The 11,574-nt window shown below is 37.6% G+C and overlaps 1 protein-coding gene across 1 annotated transcript in view; it reads left to right on the top strand.

The window, feature by feature from the left end:
• Positions 1-2,190: 2,190 nt before the first annotated feature.
• CRY1 (cryptochrome circadian clock 1) overlaps positions 2,191-11,574 on the top strand; it is a gene marked incomplete at its 5' end in the record, with an annotated part of 17,196 nt that continues 7,812 nt past the window's right edge. Inside the window, 6 exons of the mRNA XM_010192841.1 lie at positions 2,191-2,301; positions 5,991-6,133; positions 7,481-7,665; positions 8,875-8,963; positions 9,549-9,689; positions 9,788-10,099. Coding sequence (XP_010191143.1) covers positions 2,191-2,301; positions 5,991-6,133; positions 7,481-7,665; positions 8,875-8,963; positions 9,549-9,689; positions 9,788-10,099 — 981 coding nt within the window. The remainder of the gene's footprint in view (positions 2,302-5,990; positions 6,134-7,480; positions 7,666-8,874; positions 8,964-9,548; positions 9,690-9,787; positions 10,100-11,574) is intronic.

The following is an 11,574-nucleotide window of genomic DNA, read 5'->3' as shown; positions in this document are numbered from 1 at the left end:
ATTCTTTGGTACAAAGTTAAAACAAACAAACAAACAATTGAAGTGCACCAAAGAAACCACCACAACAACAAAATCCAAACAAACCCAAACAAACCCAACCTTTCCTGGACAGTTCCATAAACATCCAGGACACTATTGCAGTTCGTCTTCATAGGGACTTGAGAAGAACTATAAGTGAAGGCACATGCTCTTTGAAAGCAAAATTCAGGTGGATAAGATTAATGATAAGGTCTGTTGTTTCAGGTTAAACAAAAAAAAAAAAGATAAATGGAAGTTCTACTTTTTCAGAGTCCAAGTGGAAGTGACTTTGGCCTGGGTACATGGGGCCCAAGTTCTCTCTGATAGAAGCATGTGTGATTCTCATCTGATTCTTGAATTTACTCCTGTGTGGTTTCTAAATGAGTATACAGAAGTTTCTTTTTAGATACAGCATATCCTACCTCATGGTCTCACTACCCTGGAGGTTTTCTCAAAATAAAATTTAGCAAAGTGAGAAAAGTAGACATTTTTGGCTTGTTCCAGTTATTAAACATCTAAGCATAGTTGCCAGCCAAGAAACAGTTATATTCTTGTACACTGGCTTCCTCTTGGACTTGCTTGCTCTCTGTTATCCTTTCAGGTCAAGTGAGCCACACATTTTTGGCATTTAATAGTGGCTAGGGGGTTTTCCTGTCAGCCTTCTATAGAGTAATTTTTAATTTTTTTTTCCATAATAAGTCGGAGGCAGTGTGTGTTAGGCAGAGATCATTTATATATCGCTAAATCTCTAGAAAATGTAAAAAATGTCGATGGGTTTACAACAGTCACTTATGCTTTATCCCTTACATTTTAATGGTAACTGGTTATGTTTTTAGAATTTATTCTTAAAACCTTATGTGTTTTATGGACTCCTGCTTTTAGTAAGCCTGGTTGCTCGGCGACTTCGTCTTTGTACGGCTCTGGGCATTTGCAGGGGTGCAGTTTCCTGCCCTTCCCTGGTAGCTCCGCATCCTTTTGCTCAGGCGCAGGATGGGTGCAGGGTCTCCAGGCCTCTGTAGTGCTGCTTTCCCTGTGTTGGTCTCGGGCTCCTGTGGTGGTATCCTCATGACTTTGCACCTGCACATAGCGTCATGACAGGAGGCTCTTTCAGCAGTAGTGGCCTGCAGTGTGGGAATCTCCTCTTCTCCCCCCCAGTTTGGGTGTAGCTCTTGGTTAATGGCAATAATGTGCGTGCATGGAGGTTAATGACCTGCAGGCTCTGACTCAGCATCTGCCCTGATCAGCACGCACTTTGAGTGCCAGCAGCGCTGTACGTAATAGCAGCCATAGGGTTTGAGCAGCTCCTGGTGAAAACTACAGTGTTACTACAGGGAAAAATATTGTGAGGGAGCTGCTAGCTACTCTGGGAAGGAGTCCAAAGGAAAGGCACTCATCTGGGGACCCCCAGCATCTCCCTCTCTGGCTGACCATAAGGGAGAGTTTCCATTTTTCTCTCTCCTTCCTTTTATTTTTATTTCTTTCCAAACAACTTTCACCATTGGAGCTATTTGTAGTTATTGAACCCACTCATCTTTGCACATGTAAACCTGTCTCAACATCCTCTGTGCACTCCCTGCTCCTCTTGAAGACCTGTAGATATCCAGCATCCCATTCCTTCCCCACATTTTTTCCCTTGTTTGCTGATTTGCTCATTAAATAATTCAGGTAAGGTTACAGCCAAGTTGCATGAAACTGTTATATAAAGAGCTATTTTTATAAATGAAGGCCAAAGGGATAGTTACGACTGTGTAGCCCTCTGGTAATGTTGTTTTTAGTAACGGTTCAGACTGGTGTGTTGTAAGAAGGACTTGGATTAAGTTTAGTAGCAGTATGCCAACAGCTGATTGTCCGTTTGTTGGGTTGTTTTTTGTGATTTGCTTTTTTAGTCCATTGCAGAGTTGAATAGTGCTGAGGTAAAAACTTCAGTGGTGGTGCAGTTTGGTTTTCTGAATTATGTATCGTTGAAAATATTATATGGTGTTGAACTACTGCAAGCTAAGTGCAATTAAGATGTGAATATGTGTGCATCACCCAGATATGCACCAAATACTGAAGGTCTGATGATCTTTGGATTGTTCCTAATAGTTCCCTTTTAATTTGGTAAAATTGTCTGGTTTGCCTCAGAAAATAAATGTGGGGTTTTTTTGTTTGTTTGTTTTTTCAATTCCTTGCAGATTCCTGCTTCAGTGTCTTGAGGATCTTGATGCCAATCTCCGGAAACTGAATTCACGTTTGTTTGTTATTCGTGGACAGCCAGCAGATGTTTTCCCCAGACTTTTTAAGGTAAATGCCACCTTGTAGTTCTTGTTTCTATGCATAAGTATAACCGACAAACTAATTTCAACTAGTAATATTTCTTGTACTATATACTTCAGTGTAAGCTGTTATCCATGCAAGTACTTCACAAACAACTTCAAGATTGTTTTCTGTTAGATTTGGGGTTTCCCCTGTAATGTGCCTATCACCAACTGAACTGAGTTGCTCTTAGACTTTAGAGTTTTTGGTTTATTTATTTCCAGAAATGAACTGATTTCTAATGCTTTGCTAAGTGGAGGTACTGTATATTACTAAATTTTCCTTTCCAGGTTCCCTTTGAAATACTGAAATATAATTTTGTGCACATGAATCCAGGTTCAAAGCCTGACCTGTAAAATCAGTGTTTTATATAGACCAGATATGTGCTGTGATTGCTTTCTGGCCATTTATAGTATTTTAATAAGCTGCTTTTTGCTGGTAGTAGGCTTGATAAAAGCACAGTGAAGGTAAAAAGCAATTTCTTGTCAAAGAAATTTTAAGGCTTTTGTGGGAAAGGGTCTTATTATTGAGCAAACTAAAGCTGTGAGAGATTGTTACTGATATTAATTTGTCTTCCATTGATAATGGTGTATTTAAGGCAACAATACTATAATAAGATAGTAAAGATGAACACTTTGCAGATTGATTTTAAAGAATGACTGGATTGAGGCAACTGAGGTGAGTTATACTGTGTGGAAAAAGAAGTAAGTATCTGGTTTTCCAAAGCTGTCATCTGTTCAAGATTTTTATTCCTAAGTCTTCAACACCAAGCTGAAAACTCAACCAAAACTTAACTTAAATTTCCTTCTTCATTCTTGTGCTTTAGTTGTGAAGTGCGAACTGGATGATGCTCTGACTGGTCTTTCCTTGATTTCCCCTCAGTGAAGGATTTCCTACAGGAGTACTGGGGCATTAGTCGCCTCTTGCAACCTCCCAGATATTCAAGCTCATTATATCTGCCTGCCAAATATGGTTTGATTGCATTTAAAAAGGGGCAAAGGTCTTGCTGTTGTGTGTGCTGCCTTCTGGATTCAAGTGACCTGTGACAAGTTTTCTTAAATAATTGCATAGCTACTTTGACAACTCTTGTTTCAGATCTTGCTGCTAAGCTGATCCTTCCATGCCTAACAGCATTAAAGTGCCACATTTTGAGAATATTAATTTTTGTGCTGAAAAGGTAATGAAAATAACTTCTCATATAGATAGTGTACAGCTGTCCAAAAAGAGCATTCGCATATCTCTACCTTCTGGTTCTTCAAATTACCAGAAAGTGTCTTTATCATATATTTGTTCACTGAGAGGCTTTTCAGGGCATCCTGTATACTTGAACAAATCAGAGGCATTGTTGAACCTCTTGAGGATTTCTTCAGCTTTTGTCTGAAGACTACCTGAAACATGCATCTGTCTCATGTCATCAATTCACAGCATCTTTTGCCAGAGCAGTAGCTGTACATCATGCACTTGCAGTGCATTGAAGGGCATGTAACACTGAACCAAATTTTTCAGGTCATCCTTATTAAATGTCTCAAAGGTGAGCATTGATCATGACCCAGAAGAAAACATGTAGATGTGTTCAGATGTTATTGCCTGAGAGAATATAACTTTAAGTAAATAATGGTAGGAGTTAGTGGAACTGTTGTAGAGCCTTGTGTCAGTAGCCCTATCACAGATGCCAGCATCTGTGGATTTCCTGGGGATGAACATTTTACAATTGTTTATTGGTAGTGCTCTCCTTTTCAGAGGCTGAAGAACAGTTCCTTCAAAAGGCAGAGCACTGATCTAGCTTTATCCTTGCAAAAGGCCCCAAGGACCTTTAGGTTCTTCTCATTCGTGTCTCTGTGTATATGTAGGTATTTGTATATATATATATATATACACACACACACATGCACACGCGCGCACATATATATATATATGTATGTATGTATATATGATTGGTTTCCGCTTTTCAGTCCTTCAGAGCAGCTTTGCTTCCCTTAAGACACTGAATTCAGTGTCACATGTTTTCGACAGTACTAGCTAACAGTGCTGCTGATAGCAGCAGTAGGTGATCATCCTCTGGAGCAGTGTGTAGAGACAGAATATTTTTGCCAGTGGACTTGCAGGTCTTTGCAAAATTCTTTTTTTGTTTTGTTTTTGGGTTTTTATATATTTTTAAAGTAATTTGAGGAGGTTTCATCCTACTGCAGAGATTCAACTTCCACTAGTAGCAGGCACCTACTTGGTGCTTGTTAGATAACTTGAACCAGACAGGTTTGGGTTGGTTCTTGCCTCATTTTCTTCAGTTTGTCCTGGTCTGCTCTGCATCTCTAGCTTTTTGGGACTGGCTTGATAAAATAGAATTGGAACAATATCTAATTCTTTACATGCATCAGTGTTGCTAAAAGCATCCAGCAGTATCTGCAAAGCGATTTGTGTCCGTGCTTCTTCTATGTGCCTAACTTATGCTGCTGTGATGTGGGATGTATTCACATCACATAGCACTGGTATCAGAATTCCTTGGCTCTCCTGGGGACATAGCTCTGGCTCTTGAACATGTTTTTTATGGTTTTCTTTTCAATATGCCAGAGGAAACAAAGATTTAGAAAAGTATCTGCTGCAACCTGCCAGACAGTGGGTTTACATTATGAAATGGGAAATAAATGTTATATGAAGGTGTAGGGAGATTGCTTGAGGATTCAGAGCCTGTTGGGTCAGTCTTGGAACACTTAATGATAGAAGAAGTCAAGCCTTCTTTCAAAGAGGAAACTCCTTGGAATTGTTTATCCTCAGGGTTGTACCTGGGCTTCATCTAGGAGAGAGCTGGAGTTCAGAAGTGAAACAGCACCCTAGGTGAACAGCACAGAGTGCCCCTTGTCTCTTTGATGTAAATCTAGTTCTCTGAAATGGTCTGGCTGCTGTGTTTAAATCAACTGATTAAGATTAGAAAGGTACTTCTCTGAGCTTGATTGATTGGCAGGATGGCTCTTTAGGATCACTCTGTGCATACTTCACCTTTCTGGTTTCCTACTGTTGCAGAAGCCTTAGCTTGCTTTTTGCTGCTCTTCCTCCTCCTGTTACTGTTGGCCTTGATGAGAGCATCTGTGGCATTTAGGACATTAGACTCAAAGATGTGTTCCTTTTTAGGAGCTCCTTATTTTTTTAATTGAGAATTTTAAGATTGTTCATTCTGGTGGGTGAGGGGTAGGGATTTGGAAAAGGGAAGGAAAGTGTGTGGTCTTTGCTTTCGGGCAAGGGAGTGATTGTGTGTATTTTGCCCTGTCCTCGCCATCTTCACTTCTGCTGTTAAAGCTGACAGGCATACGTGAAAGCTTTTCTGCAGAGCAAGATACTGCTGCTGATTAATGTGCAGGAGACAGCCTCTGCCGTCTTTCCCTTCTGTAGATATACAAATCGTACAGTTAGAGCTGGGTTTTCAAAGTCTGCACAGAAGTTGTCCCATTACTGTGTGGACCCACACAGGAGGCTTTTTTAATGCCTGATTTCTACCTAGATGCCAGAATGTTAGACTTTATTTTTGTGAATCTGGGTGTCTAAATGTATTTTGGGCCTTTGTGTCTCTCTGACAACTATATGCAGGTAGTAGCTGGTGTCAGTGTCCTTCCTGTTTTCCATTCCCTCACACTCCATCAAGCAGCTGACTTGCTGAAGGACCACACTTTTGGTTTGTGTTGCAGGAGTGGAATATTGCAAAACTTTCTATTGAATATGATTCTGAACCATTTGGGAAGGAAAGAGATGCAGCGATTAAGAAGCTGGCTAGCGAAGCTGGAGTGGAGGTCATCGTTCGAATTTCTCATACGTTGTATGACCTAGACAAGTAAGTTACCAATACCTCTGATTTTAAAAATAAGAAAAAAAGTATGAATTTTATGTAGTATTTGGGTAGATATTGTGTGTCATTTTCTACACAGAGCACAAAACCAAACATATTTTGATTTGTTTCTCTCTTACACATCCATCCATCGAAATTCTATTACATACTGAGTAGAACTTTGCAGCTCCAAAAAATGATACATATCTGTATCTGAAATACAGTTTCAATTTGGGGTTCTTTTGAAAATAATGGTCATGTTAATTATCTTTTATAATTAAGTTATGCAAACATGCCTGTAAGTTTTCACAAATAAGATCTGTTGTTTTGTTAAATTGTTTTGTCCCTGTTTCACTCGCTATACACAAGTTAGCAGAAAGTACTTTGTTTTTCAAGAACTGTTTCCTATCAGTTACGTACCCAGTAAGTAATTGGGGGTTGTTTGATATTCCTCTGTTGCCTTACTTAATGTCTTGTTTATATTTTTCCACAGTTCTATTTAAATGGATTAGTATTAGCTCCCTATTATAGAAACATAATCCGCAAACTACTCAAAAGTATGACTTGGCTTCTCTTAACATTAAGTAATATATTGCAGTAGATGCCTGTTTTATTCTGTTACAAGCCAATGTATGAGAGGCAGCTAGACATACAGGAGGAAAAGGAAAGAAAATTATTTACCTTTCTGAAATGAATACATGATTCTTTTAATTTAAATTCTAAATTGAAAATTCCTTTTTTCCCATCCCTGCCCAAACGCCCCCACCAAATGAAGAGTTTGTTCTATCTACCACTTTGTAAATTATTTCTTAGTTTTCCTAGTTCTGAGATTTAAGATGACATTGCAAAATGTGGAAAATGTGTTTTTACAACAGTCATTGTGTATAAACCATGGCTTAATTTTTCTTCATATTAAGAGAGTTGTAATATTGAATATTGTTCTTAATACCAGAATAGAAAAATAGGGGCTTTTTATGGAAATAGCATAGTCTTGTAGATGGATGTATCTTTATGTAGCTATGGTGTCTCATCTGCTTTGCTGATCTGTATTTTTCCTTGCTTTGAGCTGTCCATATTCATTAACTTATTTTTGGGGGACTTTCCTCAACCCAGGAATGAGGAATAATTGACTTGGTTATAAGCAATTTATGTCTCCCTAGTGGGGAAAAAAAGATGGTAAAATTAAAGCTCAGACTATCTGGATTAACATGTATAGCTGTGATTTTATGTAATGTGTTAGAGGCAGGCAACAGGATATTTATTTCTCTGTGTGTATAGGTGTCTATATTTCATTTTTAGAAATTGTTGTATACTATTATCTGATGTACAACCTCTCTTTTTTTTTCAATCCAGAATAATAGAATTAAATGGAGGACAGCCTCCTCTTACCTACAAACGATTCCAGACCCTAATCAGTAGAATGGAGCCACTGGAGATGCCAGTGGAGACTATAACCCCAGAGGTAATGGAAAAATGTACTACTCCAGTTTCTGATGACCACGATGAGAAATACGGTGTCCCATCACTTGAAGAGCTAGGTATGTTCTAACATTGCTGACGTTGTGAAAGAAGTAAGATGTCACCTACCACTAAATTAGTAATACTTAAAATAACCATGAGAGGGGTTAATTACTGAACTGATGCCAGTTATGACATACAAAAAGAACAGAAAAGGATAATCAACTCTGTACATTTTAGTTGTTTTCTTTTAAATGGGAAGTCAGATCAAACTACGTTTATTACTGTTTGGCTTCTTGTAATACAGCACAGCCGTTTTCCTATGGTACCAAGTAATAATTAAGCTACTAATAGTCTTTGATACTTCATTTTGTATTAGGTGCATTTGGTGTTTTTGTGTTTCAGGTCATTAATCTGTCATGTCACAAGTTAATTAAAAAACCCTCTTGTCTTGCAATGCCAGAAAAAGATAATAATAAGGCTAATAATTATTTTAGAAGCTTAAAAAAGAAGTCTTGTGGTTCTGTAAATGTGATTTTTAAGAAACAGTATCAAGCTATTGTCCTGTGATTGCTCCCCTTTCTTTCCTGTGACCCTTCCTCCACTAGAATACAAGCAGATGTGGTATGACTTTCAAATTGCTAACAGAATGGTCTGGACAGATTTTGGCTAAGCTCTGGTTGCTCTGTCTAGTCTGTTTGAACTCTCATACAATAGACCTTGCTTTTAAAGCCTTTTTAGGAAGAGAAGATCTCACTATACGGTGATTGAACTGTAGGCACACATGGTATCTTGTGCACCTGGTGAACAGTCCTGGGAGGCGTGGAAGAAGAAATCTCACTACCTCCTTTTCATCTTTCTTTCTGAAGATAGCACTCATGCTTTTAACTTGATGGAAAAAATTAGACATTCTGTAAATTGCAATAGCAATTGTTACTTCTTAGTTGTTAATAAAATAGAAGTTGTGATTTTGAAATAGCCCACACATTGCAGAGCTGAGAACTTGAAAATTTGAAACATGATAGAAAGACCATTCAGCATGTAGAACTTGTAATGTAAATTAATACAAATGTAAAAGTAAAAATTGGATTTTGCTGCAAGTTAGACTTATTAATATGCTCTGATAAATCTTGGTTGTGTACTGCTTTAAAACTTATACTTTGCCATGCGTCCAACTTAAAGTTATTCTCAAGATACAATAGAATGTAGTCAAGTATCAATATGCTAGAATATTGTTATCCTACAGTATAAGCGAGCAAATAATTTCCTTGTTTCGATTTGGTTTTCAGGTTTTGACACAGATGGTCTGCCTTCTGCAGTATGGCCAGGGGGAGAAACAGAAGCTCTCACACGATTGGAAAGACATTTAGAACGAAAGGTATGTTTCAAATCATGGCAAGTATGACATCTGTGGGAAACATATTTGCTCTGTGTAACAGAATGTAAAAGGAACTGGGTATGTCGCTTTTAAAAAAAACCAAAGCCACAAACCTGAACTCAAGGCCTCAATATTAATGATATAAACCAAGTTGCTGTTTCTTAGTTTAAAAAGATGATAGCAGGTTGTCTTCTAATTTGAATTTTAGAGAGAGCCTGTTACACTATTTTCTACTAAAAAAATGTAATATTTTTTTTCTTTAGAGGTAGTTTTACTTGAGGAATACTTTTTATAACTTCGAAGGGGAATACCCCTGAAAGCTAATATGTTGCTAGTTGTCTGGGTTCCCTCTGTATTTAAAAGAAAGGGATAGATAGTCCTGGAAGACAGTTTGTGTCTTCTGCATTAAGATGAGTTATCTTCTAGAGGTTCCACTGTTTCAAGAGGGAATCCCTAAATATCATAGGTAATGTGATCATCTGTCCAGTATCTGGATTCAGTTACAGATAGTGTGTGATTTCTCCCTTTATGTTTACATGGAGCTTCCTAGTCTGTAGTCTGATATTGCTTTGTGGTGTTTTTAAGGCTTGGGTAGCAAACTTTGAAAGACCACGAATGAATGCAAATTCCCTTCTGGCAAGTCCTACAGGGCTTAGTCCCTACCTCCGCTTTGGCTGTTTGTCCTGTCGTCTCTTTTATTTCAAGTTAACGGATCTGTACAAAAAGGTATGATTTCTACGTAGCCAGATACGCATTCTTAAATGCCGTGGGTTTTCCCTACTTCTTCTCCTAATAAAATGTTTTCCTTTAATGATGATCTTCAGGTAAAAAAGAACAGCTCCCCTCCCCTCTCCCTCTATGGCCAGCTGTTATGGCGTGAATTTTTCTACACAGCGGCGACTAACAATCCACGCTTTGATAAAATGGAGGGGAATCCTATCTGTGTTCAAATTCCATGGGATAAGAATCCTGAGGCTTTGGCCAAATGGGCAGAAGGCAGGACAGGTTTTCCTTGGATTGATGCAATTATGACACAGCTTCGTCAGGAAGGTTGGATTCACCATTTAGCCCGGCATGCTGTAGCGTGCTTTTTGACTCGAGGTGACCTCTGGATTAGCTGGGAAGAAGGAATGAAGGTATTGTTTCTTATTCTTGAATTTTTTTAAGTGCCTGTTAAAGTTTCAGATAGTAGTTTAAAAATTGTTGTTACTGTGTAGTGTAAATTGAATTTTAAACCTTAAACTGTGGCCAAAATTAACTTGGTTCTGATAAACCAGTGGTGCCAAAGTTTTGCCTGTTGAATGCCCCCTTTTATTGATATACTAGTGTTTCTTGCAGCCAGAATAGGTCTTTTAAATTTGAGATATATTCCTATATCTTGACAAATAAACATGGATTACTTGTGTAATTTAAATTTCTTTCCAGTCATACTGTGTGAACAGTTTGTGTTCACATTTCATGTCTGCTTCCTGCAAAAGGAAAGCACCCACAGGAATTAAAGGGAGAAAATTAAAAGCTGAAAATGTGCTTTAAGCTATTTCTGTCCCTTCACTCAATGTTAGAAGTGTGAGAATGGGTAACATGATTTGGCTGAAGTTTCAGTGCAATTAATTTCTATGCAAGTACCCAAGAGATACTGGTTCAAATTACAAATGTCAGTCTTCTGAAGAAAAAATGGAATAATTTAATCTCAGCCTTTGAATCAATTTTACAGTTTTAGTAGGGTAGCACATCTTTACTGACCAATAATATCCAATGAAAAGTAGTTTTTTAGTTTTGAAATCTAAAAAAATAATTTACTTACCATCAGGATGACATGTTTATATATGTATATAATCTTATGAAATTTCACCTTTCTTAACAAATCAGTTGTAAGTAAATACCTTTCATTTAAAAAAAATAGTCTTGGTTACACAACAACATAAGCTGCTTTAGACATTTTCCTTTTGCAGTTCATCATCGAAGAGGCACATACACAGGTAACTCAGCCAAATGACAAAGCTGTATATTACAGATAAGCATCAACTTGTCCTTACTTTTGAAATAATACAGATACATGGAGAACCTCAGCTGGTGCAGTAGGAGGATGTTTAATTCATACTTCCATTGATGCAAATGTTAATATGGCCTTCTGTGGCGATGTTGGTTCCAAAGCCTTATTACATGGCAGCATCTAGTGGAACAGTTGTGTGCTAACACTTAATGTTCATCTAAATCCCAATCTTCTTGTGTTATTAGTCACTTTCTATTTAAACTGGTTTTAAAAAAATATTTTAAGATAAAACAAACTTTTTTTCCAAAGTAGTTGCAGATATTTAGACAAAGATGCTTTTGTAACACTGCAGTACACACTGAGTAAGAATGGACGCCTTATTCAATATATGTAGAGAACTATCCTTGTTTAATGGTATTACTTATTTAGACTTTACACTGAACTAATACGAGTTAAAATTGGGTACCAGTAGTAAGATGTTAAGGTTTAGTGTCTTAGCATGAAGAAAAATTATGATAGTTTATTTGGAACATTTGGAGATGATGCAAGTTTGAAAGCAAAATCAGAACTTGCAGAAATCTGTATTAAATAAGTATCTGCTTTGAAAACTACTTCAGT

Source organism: Mesitornis unicolor, unplaced genomic scaffold (genome assembly GCF_000695765.1).
Source record: "Mesitornis unicolor isolate BGI_N332 unplaced genomic scaffold, ASM69576v1 scaffold12249, whole genome shotgun sequence".
NCBI classification, from domain to species: Eukaryota; Metazoa; Chordata; class Aves; order Mesitornithiformes; family Mesitornithidae; genus Mesitornis; species Mesitornis unicolor.
Note: the sequence above shows the minus strand (reverse complement) of the source record. Positions and strands in the feature narration are given on the sequence as shown.